This window comes from Chelonoidis abingdonii, chromosome 2 (genome assembly GCF_003597395.2).
Source record: "Chelonoidis abingdonii isolate Lonesome George chromosome 2, CheloAbing_2.0, whole genome shotgun sequence".
Taxonomy (NCBI): domain Eukaryota; kingdom Metazoa; phylum Chordata; order Testudines; family Testudinidae; genus Chelonoidis; species Chelonoidis abingdonii.
In genome coordinates this window covers 228373559-228393871 of record NC_133770.1, presented here as the reverse complement: position 1 = coordinate 228393871, position 20313 = coordinate 228373559, and the positions used below count along the sequence as shown (strand labels likewise).

Sequence of the window (20313 nt, the reverse complement as noted above, 5' to 3'; positions counted from 1 at the left end):
CACCCAATTTATGAATATGAAGGAGGCATTACTGCAATAAATTCTGCTGCTTCTGATGTAGCCATTTGATTCGATGAAGTTCAGGTGAAATTGTAGTTGCCACACCAACCATATGGAAGAAGTGATGGTGAAGGATTTAACTGAGTGACTTGTTCCTGAGTTTCAGAGATAATGTGGAGGACCTCAAGGCTTCAGCAGGTGGTGCTGGGGCCTAAATTGGAGGACTTTGATGGCACAGCAGTATCTCCTGAAGTGTAACTGTCCATGTCTGTATCCTCACTACTGCTTAACGCAAGAATACAAATTTATAATTCTCTGGCTCTTCCTTCAATAATATAATTATTAGAATATAAGGATGGCCATGCAGGGTCACTCCAATGGTTCTTCTGAGAGTGGCTGGAGCCAGATGCTTCAGAGCAGGCACATGGCCTGTCAGGATAATCTGTTGGCAAACCGCAAGACAGTGTTTACATTGACCGTCCCTAGGCATGGCCGCTGCAGTTGCCCACCACTACTTCAGAAAGAATGAACAGAACAGGGCAATTATCAAGTGAGCCATCCTCTGTCATCCAGTCCCAGCTTCTGACAGTCAGTGGCTCAAGGACCTCCAGAATATGCAGTGGGGTCCCTGATCATCTTGGCTACTAGCCATTGATAGACCTATTCTCCTCATTCTATTTTGAATCCAGTTATACTTTGATTCTTCACAACATCCCCTGGCAGTAAGTTCCACAGGTTGACTCTGTGTTGTATGAAGAAGCATTTCCTTATGTTTGTTTTAAACATGCTATCTATTATTACCATGTAATAACATATGAAATTAATGTCAAAATTAAAGGCATGATTGTCTCTTTGGCCCCTCACTGGGTAGGGGTTTAGGGGGCTTCAAAGTAAGGAAAGGACAGGAATTCCTAATTCTGTTGTTTCTATGGATCCATGGGGGATGGAACACCTGAGATTGATTGAAGGCTGGATCTATCTGATGTGGCCAGCCGGTCCTCTTTTCTGTTCCTCTGTTCTCCTTTTCCCATTGGAAAGAGACTTCTTTAAGAGTCCTGCTGTGATTGACTCTGTGTATATGATTTATATATATGATATTATATGATATTGTTCTGGATGAGGGGTGAACCATACCTGTGATCAGTCTGTGGGCACTTCTTTTCAGCAAAAGGCCTGAACCAGAGTTATAGAATTTAAGGTCAGAGGGGGCCACCAGGTCATCTAGTCTGGTCTCCTGTACATCACAGGCCACCACCACCACCCAGCAACTACAAACCCAACAACCAAAATTAAACCAAAGTATCACAGCCCTCAGGAGACTAAACTATTGTATGCCACAGGCAGAGAATAGGAAGGACTGAGGTGCATCCAGATCATCTTGGAAAGCAACCCTCACCTCATGCTGCAGAGGAAGGTGAAAAATCCCCAAGGTAACTGCCAATCTGACATGGGTGAAAATTCCTTCCCAACCCCACATATGGCTCTCAAATACATGCTGAGCATCTGAGAAAAAACAAGCTAGCCAAGCACATGAGAAAATGAATTCTCAGTACCACCTCAGAATACCAGCTCACCTCATCCAATGTCCTGTCTCCCGCTGTGGCCATCTTTGATGCACTTCTTTCAGATTTGAATCCCATGATTCACCACACTTTTTACTGGACCACCAGATTCTAGCACCCTCTACTTACCAACCGTATTACCTCCATGGGGTCCAACTAGGTTTGACATCTGCTCTAGAATTTCCAGTGAGAGAGAACAAAGCTTGGTTTATTTGTTTATAACAGCATAAGAATCAGAGAGAAAAGGGTAAAACATAAGAAAAACCTACATGCACGTTGTCTTACATAAACTTGACTGTCCCTTGAAAGTTTTAGGTAGGTCCTCACTTATCCCTAGTGCCTCAGCATCTGGGGACCATGTTACAATCAGTTTCTCTGCAACTCCTCTGGCTCTCCTCTCCTCCAAGGTTCAGCTTTTTAACTGCTTCTCCAACCTCTTTGTCTGAAAGTTCCAGCATAAAAAAAAACTCCTTGGTTTCCAACTGGAGACTTTCTACCCTCTGTCCCTCTGAACTAGCCACACCCAATTCCACACCTTCAGAGGTAAGCATCAAAGGAATTATTGTCCAATGGGCATGTGAATATGGCTATTTGAACCCACTAGCTTTTGTATCTGAAGTTTAAAGCTAGCTCAGACTGATTTAACTCTTTGGATACCCTTTAGCCAGAAACACCATTAATCACCAAGCCCATAGACAGATATAAGATTAATACAGAACAATACGGATAATTCCCACAGTCTCCACAAATATACATTGTCTATCTTTTTTAAAACACTGGATTGGGTGACTGACGTTACCCATCATTGATATTTCTTGTACAAAGCCTGTGACATCAGATAGGTGATATATTAAACAAACTAGCCATAAGAAACACTAAAGATTTGAGATTTGCTGTTATCAGTGATCACATTCTGTGCTTAATTTTTTTATATTATTATTGTTGTGCTCTTACAAATAAGACAATTTCCTTCCATATTCACAGCCTTTGATGTCATTTTGTTTTCATACGCCAAATGTTATAAGTGGATGAAACTCCTTGTGCAATGCTTTTGTATAGGAGCCAAATGTTCAGCACCTGTTTTGTTTTTTTCCAGTAAGAAGTTGTGCCAGCTATTTTTTTTCGCAGAGCTAATAACAGTATATTTCCTATAAAACCAATCTTTTTTTTTGAGTTTTTCATGTTACTTTTTAATTCTTAATATAGAAGATTCAGAGGGGTAACAACTTTGCATGTGCTGATGGAATCTGAACTTCTAGTTCAGGGATTATGTGTTTTTTCCCATACAGGGTAGTTAACATCAGAACATAATAAGCAAATTATTATTTTATCATTTTATTCCAGGTAATTTGCTCCAGAGCACTCTTCCTCTCATTTACCTTAAAGTATATTCTTTACTGCTATTATGTTTTAAATTATAATTTAAGTGCAATTCATCTACACCATTCATATTCACATACAGTAGGGATGCATCCATGTAATCACTATTGTATTTTGAAAGAATTGGTCCCACTAGATAACTATTTATCTTTTGTCACTCCATTCTATCATAACTTGGAGTTAACAGAGGCAAAGAAAGTTTGAGGTGTATCCCTTTCCAACCCAGCATGTGAGACATTACTAGTTTCCCTACCTCTCACATGGCTAGTCCGGGGCAGGGATATAAATGGAAAAGGGAAGCTGTTGCAGAGGTGGCTAACTCATAGACACTAATGTCAAAATGAGCGATCATGATTATCTAGTCTGATCTCCCATACATTGCAGGACACAGAACCTCACCCACCTATTCTGCAATAGTGCTATAACCTCTGGCCGAGTTTCTGAAGTCCTTGTTGGGATTCCCTCCGAGACCTCTTTCCACTCAGTTTCCCAAGAACTCTGTTCAACTCCAGCCTTTGTCAGTCAGGTATCTTTATTTGGCATACAGCTGTGCTACACTGAGTTGATCAGATTCAAACATGGGGAATAGATGCAGGATACGTCACAGAACCAAAGTTATACAGAAACCCTCTCCTCTAATGGTTGGAAACTTTCATCTAATGTCAAGCCTAAACTTGTTGATGGACAGTTGTTGTTGTGCCAACATTGGCCATTAACTTAAATAACTCCTCTCCCTCATGCTAATCCCTCTGATGTATTTATAGAGAGCAATCATATCTCCCCTCAGCCTTATTTTTGTTAGGCTAAACATGACAAGTTCCTTAAATCTCCTCTCATATGGTAGGTTTTACATTCCTCTAATCATCCTAGTAGCCCTAGGATGATTAGAGGAATGTAATCTCTGCATCTGTTCCACTTTGAATTCATCTGTCTTAACATGGAAAACCAGAACTGCACCCAGTATTCCACACGAGGTCTCACCAGTGTCTTGTATAATGGTAATAATACTTTCCTGTCTCTACTAGAAATACCTCACTTGATGGATCCTAGGATTTCATTATCCTTTTTCACAGCCATTTCACATTAGTAGCTCATAGTCACCCTGTCATCAACCAATACACCCCGGTCTTTCTCCTACTCTGTTGCTTCCAGTTGATACATCCCCAACTTATAGCAGAATATAACTGTGACATACTCATGGTATAGTCCAGACTAACAAGTAGACGTATCACCCCTGCCCTCTAAGCTGGGGTTCCCTTTACATTGCTTTGCAGCTGTAGCCTCCAGCTTGGACTTCTCACAAACAGCCTCTAGCTATGTCTATCTGTGTGTTGCAGCCAGCCAGCCACACCTTGGCTTTTACTAGCCTTGGTTATAATGCAAAGTGACCCCAATAAACTCTGTCTTAAATTTTCTCCCAGAAATATGTCCTGTACTGTACAGCCCTCTCCAGGACAATAGAAGTATTATTAAATTAAGTCCATTATTATTTTAAGATAATACTATGCCATCTTACTAATTCTTCAGACATTTCAATTTAAACACACTGGATTAGATAAAACAAAATTATTAACTACAGAGGGATAGATTTTAAGTGAATACAAGTAATGAGACATAAAAGTCAGAAACGGTTACAAGAAAAATAAAGATAAAACACAACTAATATCTAATTTACCAAACTATGTTAAAGTCAAAGCAAAGTTTTTCTCTCCATATGCTTTCAACATTCTTACTGGTTAAATTTCTTAGGGCAGGACCCCTTCTTCTGTTCAATGACTGCTTCCTTTGTCCCATTTTGTTCAGTGAATCAGTGGACAGAAAGGGAGGAAGAGAGGGGGTGCCTTGGGGTGTTTTTTTATAGTTTGTTACCTGTTTTGAGAAGCATTTCCAGCTGGGAGAAGGGTAACAGCCTATGTGGAAGGCAACTCCATGCTGTTTCTTTGCTAAGATGTAGATATTTTTGCCCTTGTCTCCTTTCCTGCCAAAGAATGGCCACTTAGCAAGGAATGGCCTATCAGCCTTGTTTACACCTGGCTGAGGCATCAGCTTGCTCTTTGTCTCTGAGGAATGGGTTTGGCCCACTCCATACTTTTAGTCATGATCTCAGCTTATGTTTATAGCTTTACATATAACACTGCTACATGCATTTTGCCATGATATTATTGGTCAGCAAATTGAGTTATTAAATCTTTCTCAAGCCATACTTTGTATAAAAATTATTGCAATAGTGTTCGGGGTATGGACACAGGATACATTCTGTCACAACTACCTAAGTACATGACCTTGCAGTCTGCACCATTAAATTTCATCCCATTTCTATTACTCCAGTTTTTAAGGTCATCCAAATCTTGTTTGATATTCTGGTCCTCCTTTGCATTGGCAATGTCTCCCACTCTGTCATCCACAAATTTTGTTACCATACTCCCATTTTTGTGCCAAGATCATTAATTAAATGTTAAATAAGATTGGTCACAAGACCAGTTTACTAGGAGCCTCCCTCCGTACTGACAGTACACTTTTCAGTATGACCTGTTGTAGTCTCCCCTTTACCCAGTTTCTTAGTAATGTACATTTTGTAATGGAGTTTATTATAAGAGAAATGTATTGTGAGCAGGGTATGGCACTGAGTTACATTGAACTACAATGGAAATGTGTAGAAGAGCTGTAGAGGACTGTTTTCAGTAGTGAAAATATTATAAATAACTGAAAGAATATTCTGATTTTCTGCAGGGTATTTTTGTGTGGTTTTTGGAACTGTAGAAATTAGAGATGGAGAGGGTATAAAAACTTCTTCTATCAGTAGTCTATCTCAGATTCATTCCTACAGTATACTTTCCACTGCTTTATTCAGTTCAATTTTAAATTACTGAAATGATGGATCATTCACCATATTCAGTGGGAGTGTCTTCTGTAGGCTAATATTTTTTTCTGTTTAAAAACAGCTTTCTAATGTTCAGCCTGTGTGGTCCTTTGCCCAATTTCCTCCTATCAGTTTATTCTCATCCCCTGATGCATTCTTTCTCTTTGATGTTTTTATTCGCCAAATAGTCATAGACAGTTCTAATATCCCCCTTAGCCTTTGTTTGGCCAAGCTATTACATTTCTTTTTATCTTTTTCATAAATCAGTCCCTTCAGCCCTTTAAATATTGTCAGTTGTTCTCTGAATTTTCTCCAGTTTATCTAAAACTTTCTGTCATTCAGATTCAAGAACAGAATGCAGTATTCTCAGTCTGGTTTCATCAGCGATTATTACCTCCCTAGTCCGTGACACAATGTCTCTGCTTTAAAAACAGAAACAAAATCATTTTTTTGCTCTCCTGTTGCATTGCTAGCTCAAATTTAATTTGCACTATCACTTAGTCCTCTTTCAGCATTACTGCCTTCCAAATACCTGCCTCCCAATGATAAGGCTTCTCTCCCTCCTCCCTCATCTTCCAGCAATATTAGCTTGCATTTTCCATCTTAAATATTAGTTGCTTTGTTACCTGCCCATATTTCAGACCTATTTTATAGAGTTTTAGCATTTCTGTATATTATTTTTTATTCTTCTCTGGTATTTACATCACACCCCACTTTAGCTGTTGTTGCTATCACTTCAGTGTTTCCTCAGCCCAATCCTGACCCCTGTTTAAGTCAGTAGGAGATTTGCCATTAACTTCTCCAGGAGCAGGAGCAGACCCACAGTCTATCAGAAATTGAGTAAGGCCTATATCAGGACAAACACTTTATGATAAAGAGACTTTTATCCATGTATACACACCATTAATTACTATTGAACTTAAGAATCATACATGGATTCTTACACTTCTCTTTTATATGAGATCAATTAATTTCTTCAAATGTTGTGTTTCAGAGTTTCACTACAATAACCTGGTTTCCCCACACTACCTCAATCTGATTGCCAATCTCTCTGGATGTACAGCTCACAGGTGTTTTCCAAACTGCTCTGACATCTGTTTCCATCAAAAGTACAGAAGCTACCATGGAACATGCAACAACCTACAGCATCCAGTGTGAGGTGCCTCTTTGATTGCTTTCGAACAGATTCTTAAACCTGTATACGAAAATGGTGCTAACTTATCCAGGAGTGTCAGTCATGACTCTTTGTATAATGGCTATCGTCTTCCACTACCAAGGCTTATTTCAACAGAAATGATTGGTACAGAGACTATAACTCCTGATGATAGGTACACTCACATGCTCATGCCATGGGGCCAGTTTTTAGACCATGACTTGGATCAAACGGTGCCTGCACTGAGTGTGTCACGTTTTTCTGATGGACGCTTTTGTAGCTTAGTGTGTACTAATGATGCACCTTGCTTCCCCATCACTATTCCTCAGAATGATCCTTGAATGACAAATTCTAAATGCATGTTCTTTGTTCGCTCAAGTCCAGTTTGTGGTAGTGGGATGACCTCTTTAATAATGAATTCAGTCTATGCAAGGGAGCAGATAAACCATCTAACATCATATATCAATGCTTCTAACGTTTATGCAAGCTCTGACAGGGAGTCAGAAGAGTTAAGGGATAATACAAATGAACATGGTCTCCTCAAGGAAGGCCTGCTTGTCCCATCTTCTGGAAAATACTTATTACCATTTGCCACAGGTCCCCTGACTGAATGCACAAGAGATGAAAATGAAAGCTCTATACCTTGCTTCCTTGCAGGAGATCACCGAGCCAATGATAAGCTGGACCTCACAGCCATGCACACTTTGTGGTTCCGTGAACATAACCGCATAGCAAGGGCACTGTTGAAAATGAACCCACGCTGGAACTGAGATATTATTTACAGTGAAGCCAGAAAGATTATTGGTGCACAGATGCAACATATTACCTATAGCCACTGGCTACCCAAGATCCTTGGTGACCATGGTGTGAAGATGATGGGTGACTACAAAGGTTATAACCCCAATGTAAATGCCGTGATTATTAATTCCTTTGCAACTGCAGCTTTTAGGTTTGGTCACACATTGATCAATCCGATTCTATATCACTTTAATGAGACCTTTGGCAAAATCCCACAAGGCCACCTTTCACTCCACAAAGCTTTCTTTTCACCATTCCAGATAATCCAGGAAGGTGGCATTGATCCACTCCTGCGTGGCCTTTTTGGCATTGCTGATAAAATGCGAGTATCTTCTCAGCTTTTGAACCTGGAGCTGACTGAGAGGCTTTTCTCCATGGCACACTCAGTGTCTCTGGATCTGGCAGCTACGAATATCCAGAGGGGGCATAACCGTGGGATTCCTCCATACGTTGACTATAGGCTTTTCTGTAATTTAACCTCAGTTGAGAAGTTTGAGGATCTTCACAATGAGATTAAAGAGCCAAAGATTAGAGAGAAGCTGAAAAAGTGAGTATTAGTGAAAGTACACTTCTTGTGTGTGATACATGGCAGTTAATACTGTATCTTAATGTCTCATCAGAGGCCACAGCAAGTCTGTTTTTAAATGCTTTTAAAATTGCTTAACTGTAAACTCCCTCTTAAAACCTTTAGTCACACAGTGACTAATCTTAGTCTCCCTCTCCATGCAATTTCCTTTCTTGTTTTTTCAGACAGGATTGATGAGATCTCTATCTCCCTTCCTCTATCTTCCCTCAGCCTTTCTCAGCCCTTTTCCTTCTTCCCAATACCTGGCACTGACCCTTTTTGCCTGCTTTCCTCAAGTGCTCCACCTATGTTTTTGACCCCATTCATCTCCCATCTGAACACTTACCCCCACTTTTAACCTCTCCTCTACTCTTTTAATTAACTTGTCATTCTCTTCTGGCTTCTTTCTTTCAACATACAAGCATCATAAGGTTTCCCCATCCTCAGTCCTATTTATCTCTTCAGCTATTCTCCTTCCTTCCTTCCATCCTGTCATCTCCAAACACACTAGATGAGCCATTTAACACTCTTTACTTGAGTTCCTTTCCATCATCTCCATGCTGGATCCCTTGCCCCCAGTCTGGCTTTCACCCTTCCCACTCCACCAAAACTGCTTGCACAAGATTTCTAACAAGCTTTTCTTGACAAATCTATAGCCCTCCTTCATTTTTTAGCTGTGTTTGATGGTGTTAATCATATCCTCTTTCTCAGCATCTTATCCTTTCTTGTTTTGTGTTTTTTTTTTTAATATACAGTCTTCTACTGGTTCTCCTTTTCTAATCACTCTGTCTTTTAGGTGGTTTCTCTGTTCTCCCTTTTACTGTGGAGTCCAGCAGAGCTCTGTCTTTGGCTCCTTCTTCTGATTTGTACGCCTTTTCTCTGAGTGATCTCATCTGTTCGCATACTCACAGGTACTGTCTGTACATTGAAGGTGACCAGAGCTACCTCTCTACTCTTTACCTCACACTCCTCACCTAGTCCTGCATCTCACATGATTTATCTCACATCTACTTCTAATGTATTGCCATCAACTTACATTTAACATGGACAAAACATAACTCCTTATCTGTCCTCTGAAATCTTCTCTGCTTCCACTTACTGTCAAACCCACCATTCTTTCATTTCTTTCTTAATGCCTGGATTATCTGCTTCTCCCACAACTGTTTCTGGGCTGATTCCATGCTGACCTCTTTACATGAGGAATCCCCTTCCTAAGCTAGTTCACAAGGACACTGATCACTGTAATTACTCCTCAGGACCCACAGCTGTTGTGAGACCTAGTCAACAAATGAGTTAGCAGAGATATTAATTTTTGGTGATCTGGTAATGGAACAAATTTCCACCAAATCATACATTAGCCCTCAATGAGTTCCAATATTATCTCACTGATGAGTTGCCCCCGTCTTTCCTACTGCAGTCTCCTCCTTGTTTCCCCCGCAACCTAGGGATGTCTGTCTAATACTAGCTTGAAAGTGCTTTTGTTTAGTCAAGCAAACAGGAAGCATGTTTGTTGTGTGGTATAAAGGTAAGCAGAGTCAGGATGAGCTCTACCCTGACATCTGGTGGAAAGAATTTCAGAGAGTGTATTTGCATAGGCACACCTACCCGATCCCAGGCTGCCAAGCTGTGGGACTGCTTTGTAACAGAAATGACTCATCCTCAGTTGGGTGGTACTTGCTAGACAAGGGACATGGGTTCCAAAATCCAGTGAATTGAGAGAGGCTGGGGACAGGTATCTGTGCCTGGTGGTGCAGTCTCCTTGTGGAGCCAGAAGCACCAGTTCCACCCCCCTCCTCTCTCCACTGTGGAATGTCAGAGTTGATTTTTTTATTCCCTTAAGAATCTAGATACAGGTTACTGAGCTGAACTCACTTTGGGCTAATGGTGCACTAGCACTGGGGCTCCCCTACTATGTGCTGAGATCACTAAGAGTTGAAATCACAAAAGAGCTGAAATTACTGAGCTGAGAGCACTGAGTACTGTGCTAACTAGTGGGGAGAGCCTGAAGCTATACTGCGGAACAGAGCAGCTGGCGGAGTGGAGCAGTTTGGGGATGGCTGGAGCGGATCACTGGACACTGCTGGAGGACAAGAGCCAGAGCGGCTGGCAGAGCGGAGTAGCTGTGGGACGGTTGGAGCGGCCCACAGAGCGAGCGGAGCCGAGCAGTTTTGCAGGGACAACTGGAGCAGCTCACAGGGCAGCTGGTGGAGCGGAGCAGCTGGTGGAGCGGAGCAGTTTGTGAGGACGGCTGGAGGAGCAGAGTGGAGCGGCTGGTAAAGCGGAGCAGTTCGTGGAGAAGGCGGAAGCAGAACCCATAGAGAGGCAGGGGCAGTTGGCCCTGGACCACGTAAGGTGCCCCTTTCATACCCAGGCTGGGGGAGGGACCTCTACAGATAGACTCTTGAATTCTGGGGTGGCATTGACCAGAGACTTTTGGGTTGTTGGACTTTGGGGTGATTGGACTTAAGACCCTAAGGGGAAAAGGACATTGCCAAATACTTGGAGGTGGGTTTTTGTTTATGGTTTGTGTTATAACTCTGTTTGTGGTGTTTCCAATGGATGCCGCATTGATTCCTTCCTTATTAAAAAGATTTTGCTACACTCAGACTCCGTGCTTGCGAGAGGGGAAGTATTGCCTCCTAGAGGCGCCCAGGGGGGTGTGGTATGTAAGTGTCCCAGGTCACTGGGTGGGGGCTCAAGCTGGTTATGCATTGTGTTACTGAAACGGAACCCCTGGATACTGAACCCGGCCCTTGTTGCTGCCAACTCAGAGGGGCAGAAGGGTTACATAAATAATAATAATTTAAATGGCAAATGCTAGATTAACTTACTAAAGATCTGTTGCAAAGTGCAGCAGAAAGCATTTCCCTGTGTTAATGTGGCTCTAGTCTCTCTAACATGACTCAACGCTAACTTGGAGGGACCATAATTAAATGTGAACTGATAGGTCATTTTTCATGTGTATTTGCTTCTCTGTTGGACTCTCAATGATGCTGATAATTAGTGCCATCATGACTAACACTATTGGTTATTCTGATGCAAACACCTGTGCATTTGTGGTGATGAACTCATTCCATATAGGCTAACAAACAGTAGTCAGATGGTAATGATTTTCTATCATCCCTGACCTATCCTGGATTCAAACTGTTGACCTCAGGTGACTGGCGCTCTATCCTTTTGCTTATGTTTATGGAGAAATATAGGGATTTGATTTTTTTTATGAAGGCTCTGAGCATTTCCAAGAAAATGTATGTAACCCTTCCTACTAGAATAAAGTCTCACTAGCTGTACATGACTTGCAGAGATGTTTAACATATATAACATATTATAGAGAAAATGTAGTATAGCACATTTTTTAAACTTATGTTTTCTTTCACCAGTCTTTAAATATGATAAAATAAAGTAGTAATAATTGTTTATAATCTCTCGAGAGTTTGACAAAATAAATAACAACTCAACCTTCCCTTCGTGTTGTAAAAAGCATGGGGGAGGTCAATGACATGGCTAGTTAGCTTCTTGTTCTATAAGGAAATGTCTACACTGAAGCTGAGGTGTAATTTCCTGGTTGGACAGACATACCCGTGCTAGTTCTGATTGAGCTAGTGGACTAAAAATAGCAGCGTAGCTAGCAGCCCTGAATGTAATTCCATCTGAAACACTAGTACTAATAAAAACAATGAGGAGTCCTTGTGGCACCTTAAAGACTAACAAATTTATTTGGGCATAAGCTTTCATGGGATATAACTTCATCAGATGCATGGAGTGGAAAATACAATACTGTTATGTGAATCAATACTGTGCATTGATTCCCTACTGTGCAAATAAAATGTACTCAAAAGTATTCACATTGAATGTGTAATTCGTTTACTGCAATTGAAATCTAAAATTGTATAATCCTACACAAAAAATATACAGCACTACTGCTTTATATGTAGCACGGTACACATCATTGGTTTCAAAGTACAGAAAAGTATATAAAACAAAAACAATTATCATTACTGATAAAAATGCAACAGTGAACAAGAAAGCTTTAAGATGTCACTTAAAAACAGATAAGGCATTTTGGTTTGCATTTTGAGATAAGCTATTCATTTCAATCAGCAGGAACATAGGCACAGAAATCTGTCATTCAGTGATTCTATGACTAGAAATTGTAACTTTAAAAGGTGACAACGTGGAACATAACCTGAATGAAATGTGTCTGGGTATCAGAAACACACTGGGTAGGTCAAAACCAAAATATAAAAGTGAATATTTTTGTTGAGCAGCCAGTGTCAGGATGCTAAAAACAGGTAGACTGCGGTTGCAAGTTTCAGAATACTATTACAGCAGGCTTCTGAGCAAGATGAAGGTTGCACAATCACCTTTTCCAGTAACAAAGACCAAAAGAGATTAAATCATCTGAGAATCTGCTAAGAGCAAAAGTGGTCAACATTTAGCAACACAGTTCCATTCTATGTGGAACTTGTAAATGGAGTGGAAACTTGGCTGCAAAATTCAGTTGCAACATTTGATCTCACTCCCTTCCCCCTAGTTCAGGGCTCAGATCTGGAGTTTTCATTATATATATTGTGACAGACCCAGACCAGTGGGGTGCAGGAATCTGGTAGAGGGCAAATATACTGGTCACTGGGTGAGTAGTTTTCTGTTCCCTGAGTGACCAGAGCAGGGTCTGTACTAGAGTAGTCAGGAACTTGCTAGAACCAATTAAGGCAGACAGGCTGATTAGAACACTTACAGCCAATCAAGGCAGGCTAATCAGGGCACCTGGGTTTTAAAGCGAGCTCTTCTCAGTCGAGATGGGGAAGGGAGCCAGAGGAGGGAAGTGGTGTGTGAGGAGCTTCCTATTGGAGCAAGAGGCACAACAAGCTGAGACTGAGTAGGGTCGTCTGTCTAGAGGGCTAAGGAGATACAGCGTTTCAAACACCTAGGAGAAAGGTCCTGGGTTGAGGATATAAGAAGGTAGTTGGAAGGAGGCCTTGGGGAAAGTAGCCCAGCAGAGGTGTTAGCTGGTCACACAGCTTGTTACAAGAGGCACGCTATTGACAGCTGCAAATTCCATAGGGCCCTGGGCTGAACTCGAGATAGAGGGTGGGGCCCGGGTTCCCCAAATCCTCCCAACTCCTGATCAGACACAGAGAGTTGATCCAGACTGTGGGGGAGATCACTTGAGTGTGAGCGAAAATCTGCCAATGAGCACAGGACACCCCAAGGTAGAGGAGGAATTTTGTCACAATATTATAGTACTATTAGACCTATTGATTTCACATTTTTCACACTCACCATGCAGAAAACATTTACATGGAAGTGCCATTAATTTGTTCTAGGGAGAAATGTCATTTTGTTATGTAGTAAATATGATTTTATATACCTCGGCAAATTTGCAGCCCAAAAAGTATTTGCAAATTGTTACACATTTACCTCAGATAAAATGTCTTTTTTACCCAGTAATCCATAATCATTTTATATTTTATTTCCTAACGTAATTTTCCCTTAGATGTTATTTCTGAGTTGTATTTATTCACATTTGTGTTTCCGTTACTTCAGAACCGTGCTTTAGAGTATGTACTCTGAACGTTAGTTTAAAGTAGTCTCTTGTGCCAAGATTTTGGAAAACAGATTCCTCAAGTTAGGCTTTGAATCCATAAATAAGTGAGTCTGACTTTTAAAAGTTCTGAAAACCCAGCAGATCTCATTGACTTCAGGCACTTACCCACTTATTACAATCTTGGCCCAGAAACTTTACACATCTTTTGACTATTTCTGTTTGTCTCTCTACTGGAAAAACAGAAGAGATGACATTCATTTATCCAATGTGACTTCAGGACTTCAGTTTGTTTTGTAGCTTAAAAGTTTTTCTAAAGAGTCACTTATCTTATTCAGTTACGAGTTTTAAGCACTGTATATCCCCATACAATTCTCCTCATTTGAGCTAATATTACAATCTCAGGTCTTAGTGCTAACAAGTTTGAATGAAGTCAACAAGCTGATAAAGTCGTTTTAAAAAGGAAAGTTTTCATTCTCACACTCCTTTCTCCACTCCCTCTTGCTCCACTTTTAACATGACCTGTTGCCTTCCTTGTCCATCCTCTCAACATCTTTTTCAGTGTAATTATTGTTAGAACTTGAGCCGAAGTAGTGGAAAAATACTCTTGAGAAAAATAATCATCTTCCCTCTGTTTTTTTTTAATTGTTCCCCAAGAGGCCTGTTTTAGTTCTTTCCTCTTTTGTCAATAACATTTTAGGAATAAAATGTTAGGAATAATTCAAGACAGTAGTGGTTTTAACTAAAGTGATCTAGAATAAGTACCTGGTGTAAGAAATCCTTACAGCTTTATTATTAAGGTGTTTCAGAGCAGAATTAGCAGTAATTATCTTGTACAAAGATCACTACTTTTCTCTGGTCTCATTTCTCTGGGCTAGTACAGACTGAGTGCTCTGCAGGGCTTTCTAGAGGAGGAAGGGGATGGGTTGTCGTGGGTTACTGAACAGTGATCCTCTCCAACCAGGTGTAACATTGATGGAACCAATGAAATCCATTCAGTCTTCAGTTGAGATGTGTGAATTGGGGACAGGGTGGGGAAACAAAAAGGATCCTCAAAGACAGATAAAGGGATGTAGAAAACGCAGCTGAGGGAAGAAGAAACTCCATGTAGAAATATAATATTGTGCTGCTTGTGTGCTGTGATAGTATAGGGTTTTTTCCCTTAGGCAGATGAACATGGTGAAAATTGAGAACAGAAATTGGCCTTGTTACAGAAAACTCGGACTAGCTCACAGTCATAAGTGAGAACAAGTCCTGTAACGCAGAAGATTTTACAAATAGATATAGCATAATATATGTATAGGAAATGCAAGATAAACTTCAGGCCACCTAACAAAGAAAAATGTCTGTCAGGCATGTTGTTCCCAGAAGTACATTTGTGAGAAGTGCTAGTTGGAATACTTGTCAACAGGGTCGGCTCCAGCTTTTTTGCCGTCCCAAGGGGTGAAGGCAAAAAAAAAAAAAAGATAAAGCCATGATCGGCGGCACTTTGGCAGCAGCTCTACCATGCTGCTTCATTCTACAGCAGCAATTCGCTAGCGGGTCCTTCCTTCCAAGAGGGACTGAGGGCCCCACCACCGAGTTGCCTCCGAAGACCCGGACATGCCACCCCTTTCCATTGGCCACCTCAGGCACCTGCTTCTTTTGCTGGTGCCTGGAGCTGGCCCTGCTTGTAAATAACAAAATACTACAAATTAAGCTTTATCCTTTAGGGCTTGATCCACAAATAACTAAAGTCTATGGGACTCTTTCCATGGACTTTAATGGGAGGTGGCCACTCCCTAAGGCTGCAGATTGGCTTTGATATTTATTATGGGGTTACTAATGATTTATTTGAGAAAATAGTCAGCTATAAATGTGAACATATAAATCAAGAAAACATATTGTTCCATTTAAAAAATAAAGTAATTCTATTAGTTATATATCCTTTCTAAGTAATAACTGCCCAAAATAATGCTATATCTATCCTACACTGTTACTCATAGATTCATAGCCCAAAAGGGACCACGGTGATCATCTAGTCTGATCTCCTGTATAACAATGGCCATAGAACTCCCCCAAAATAATTCCTAGAGCATAGTCAGTTGAATGGACATAGTCAAGAAGCTGTGACAAGCATATCAAGTCTAGATAACAAAATAGTCTCTCTCCTGCATCAGAGCGTTGCTCAGAGCAGGAGGGGGATGCAGGATGGGTGGGGGTGGGGCAAAGACTGGCTCTTGTCTCTGAAGGTTGTCCCTAGCTCCTACACCACTGGTAGAGGACCCTGCATGAGTGGAGGATTAGTGATGCTCTGCTCTTCTCTGTCCTGCCATGCTCCCTGTGCTGTGGGTGAACAGAGATGCAGACCTACCTGTGGAATATTTAAGCCCAGCAGGGAGTTTCCATATACCGGATGAATTTCTGGTGGGAATTTGTGACTAGTTGCAACACCTTTTTGCCTCGTGAGCAGCACAAAGTGTCTGAAAAGCATCAGAGAACCTGGCCTGTGTGTGTCTTTCTGAGCTAGGATAAATAAGACATAAATGTTAGGTCTACATGACTGCTTTGCTTAAAGAAAAGTACTTTCAAGGAAAGGGCTCATAAAAATAATGAAGAAATGTGATTATATGTATAACCCCTCTCCAATGCTCTTCATCTCTCACTGTGTTTCATCTTGTGAGCTCTTTGGGTGGTTCCTTATTGGCCTGATCTAAAATCCATTTTAAAATGGTTGCCATATACTTCAATAGCTTTGGATCAGGCCCTGTGTGTTTGAGCAGTGCCTAATACACTGTGGATGCTACCATAATACAAATAAAAATAATAAATAGTCCAAGATTGCCCTATTGCTGGTTGTCTTTGCATCAAGAGCACTAGCAGATATTTGATACCTTTATTATGCTGAATTTGATTACTAAAAATCCACATTGTCTGTTGTTTTAGGAACACTTTAGAAATATATCCACTTTGATTGGGATGTAAAAAACCTCCTGTATAATTTCTATTCCTGATCTTCTGGCAACTACTTTGGTCAAGTTTTTATTATCCATGTTAATGAACGATATTAAACATTAAATTACAATGTTCCTAGATCCTTTCTAGAATTTCATATAATTAAAAATCAAAGCAGTACGTAGGACCAGAGAAACAGTTTCATTAAAATAATCAGTCAGTTTAAAACTAAAGAATGAGAGAGGCACTGGCTTTCTAGTTATACAGACTAGAAATATTATGTCTTAACACTTGATCTAGATACAAAGTGATTAGTCTCCTTATTAATATATTGCTATTATTTTTTTAGATTCCAATTCTGCTATGAGCTTCATGTAGGCAGACCCCTGCACCTGTGCACAGGACTGCAGGGAGGTTCAGCCCTTATAAAATGTCTCCATCAGAGCCCTCCCCTATGTGAAATGGTAGTGAATGTGTAATGTTTATTATTTGTCATAATTAAGGTGCAAATTAGGTTTCCAGAATTCATAAAAATAAAATAATTTTAATTAGAGCCAGTTGAAATTTTTCAGTTAAACATATTTTTTCTGACAAAAGATGTCTTTTGTACTAAAAAAAATTCACATAAAATTTTCTGTAACTTTTTTGTTTCTTCTTTGATAAAGTTTTTAAGTTTTTGGAACCCAAAACTGTTTTCATAAACCAATATTTCAATTTTAATTTTTATGAGGAATTTTGATTAAAACCTAAGAAAATATTTACATTTCCAGGGGGGGAAGGAGGATGGTATTTAGACCATTTTTTCTTAATAATAGTAATAATAATTTGCAGCCTAACTAGAAAACTGTACATGTGTTCTGTTTTACCCATCTAAAATTAAATGAAATATTTCCATTATAAAACCCTGTTCCTGCAATCTGATCCCTCTGGGCAAATGCTTGAATTCCCATAGAGCCCTTGGGATTTCAAAAGTCAGTAGCACTGGGGCCTTATAAGGGAAATATCAACTCCATTTGAACTGTTTTGTTAAAGGAAAGTGCACCTATTCTTAATTTGCTGTTATATTTCAGCAAGCAGTGTGACTGCATCATTTGGTATTCTGATTATGGTCACCACTGGTGTTTGTTTGCTTTTGATCCACAATGAGTGTTTAATTTTTCCTACATTTTGGCTAGGATTTACATATTTGGACCTCAAAATTGTTCTAGTCTAATCTCAATATATTTTTGTTAATTGCCTTGCAACTCCTGTGGGGCTGCACCGTATCCTTTTATTTTAGTGCTTTGGTGAGTAGAGGAAGGAATTGGGTTTCACAGAAGCCCCACTAAAGGAACATGCAAAGTACAATTTACCCTATCGAGTCTGCATTATATCATCTATTTCCTTCTTCCCCAAGGTTGTCTTCCATTCTGCTATTACTTTGTATCTTTTTCCATTTTCTTAATTGCATAGGCCCTGATTCTATGAAGACTTACGGCTGTTCGCAACTTAACACACAGGCATAAACAGTGTTGCATGTTCAGATGTAATAGTTATGATGTCACATAATTAACTCAGTTGAAGTTTTATTTAAGTAAGACAATCAAGCATTTCCCCAAGGGTCAAGAGTTTTGAATAAAAAAAGGACACACAATCCATTATTTAATATGCTTTGGTCAAGCTAAATTCAGCTTATTGAAAACACACTAGAGTCAGCTAAAGTTGAGCATAAAAAGAGAGTGGCTAATAAAGTTTAGGCCTACTAGGACAAAGACATTCATTTACCCAAAAGAAAACCCTCTTTAAACACCTTCGGCTAATGCACAAAAGATTCTGGGATGTTTGGTCAAGAAATCATGAGTTTTATGTAAAAAGAATATTCAAGATAAATTTTAGTAGCAGTAGTCTTGTTGAAATCAATGATTTTCTGTACCTAATGACTATAAACATTGAAATCTCAAGCCGGTAAACAGGAAAAGCCCCGAGACCTTTAGAATGACATTTCCTGCTTTCACGTGTCCAGCTCTGATCAGCACGGGTGGCGATGCAGTTCAAATGCAAAAGTAGCTCCTGCATTGAACCTTACGGGAGATACTAGATCTGATCGCTGTATGGTGAGACAAATCTGTTTTATCAGAGCTCCGTTAAAGAACAGGAAATGCCAAAGCGTTTGAAAAATAAACTCCAGGATACACAGCGGTGCGTGACAACCGTAACGGGAAGCCAGAGACTCAAACGGATGCTCATGGAGGGAGGGAGGGGGTAATGAGGACTACAGCTACCAGTCTCCACAGCAGTCTCTGAAAACTATTTGCATTCTTGGCTGAGCGCCCAATGTCTGTAGCTTAATACACGACGTCTTGCGTGGTTCACGGAACAGCTCGTCAGTCTCTTCCCCCCCCCCAGCACGTGAAAGAGAAGTAAAATAAATAATTCCTTGAGTACTGTAAATGTCACCCTCTGTGTACTGAATGCTGCTGGCAGAGAGTACGCGAGGTGTTGACAACGGTCAGGATACCGTTTGTGATCTCAGGGTCCATGATTGCTGTGCTATGGCGTTTGCTCAATGCACTCCGGGAAAAAGGCGCCAAAGGGTTGTCTGCTGCCTTCACAAAGGGAGGGGTGAGGCTGTACCCAGCACCACCCGGGGCAATGTTTTCTGCCCCATCAGGCACTGTGCTCTCAACCCGGAAGTGGGAACTATGGGATAGCTGAGGAACAGCTACCCACAGTGCACCGCTCTTGAAATCGATGGTAGCTTTGGACCATGGACGCAAACAATCGATTTCGTGATCCCACTGTGGATGCGCTAAACCGATTTTATTAGATCTGTTTTGTAATATCGGTTTAAGCTAATTCGAAATAATCGTGCAGTGTAGACGTACCCTCAGTGACATCACAAAGCGTACCAGAGGGGTATAATTTGTCAAACACTCTAATGTGCTTTGCCTTAACTGCCCAGTGTTTTGCCAGTGGATCTTGATATTTGTATTTTTTGAACATTACTCAGATACCAGTTGTCTTTGGCTCTAGAAATGAAGGGCCAGATGCTCACGTGGTGTAAATTTGCATAGTTCATTGAGACTTACACCAATATAGACCAGCTAAGGAGCTGGCTTTAAAAGTTTCTTTTGTTTGACATAATACTGCTTAGATATAGTAGCTGATAGTGATTCTTACCTGAGTGAAGTTCAAACTATACAAATATCATAATCCACTAGAACTGATGTTTTCTTTATTAAAATAATGTGGCTGAAAAATGTATATTATTTGTGTTTAGTGTTCAAAGAGGAAGGCAAAGTTGGGTTGGAGTTGGATCTACTCATCCCAATATTTTTTTTCACTGTGTATCAGACACATTTTGAAATATTAAATCTGAGAAGCTGCCTAGTGAGCAGGTTAATATTCAGCATTCAGATTTGTTTCTAAACTACAGCAGTGACTATATCAAAAACATTTTTGGAGGTTGTGAGATCATAAGAATTCTTTTGATGAGAAATCATTGTGTGTGTTTTGACTTTCAAGGAAAGTTTGTAA

At 40.3% G+C, this 20313-nt stretch overlaps 1 protein-coding gene across 1 annotated transcript in view; it reads left to right on the top strand.

Moving 5' to 3' along the window:
- The window catches only part of PXDNL (peroxidasin like), a 263150-nt gene that overhangs the window by 203311 nt on the left and 39526 nt on the right, over nt 1-20313 (top strand). Inside the window, 1 exon segment of the mRNA XM_075062026.1 lies at nt 6797-8300. Coding sequence (XP_074918127.1) covers nt 6797-8300 — 1504 coding nt within the window.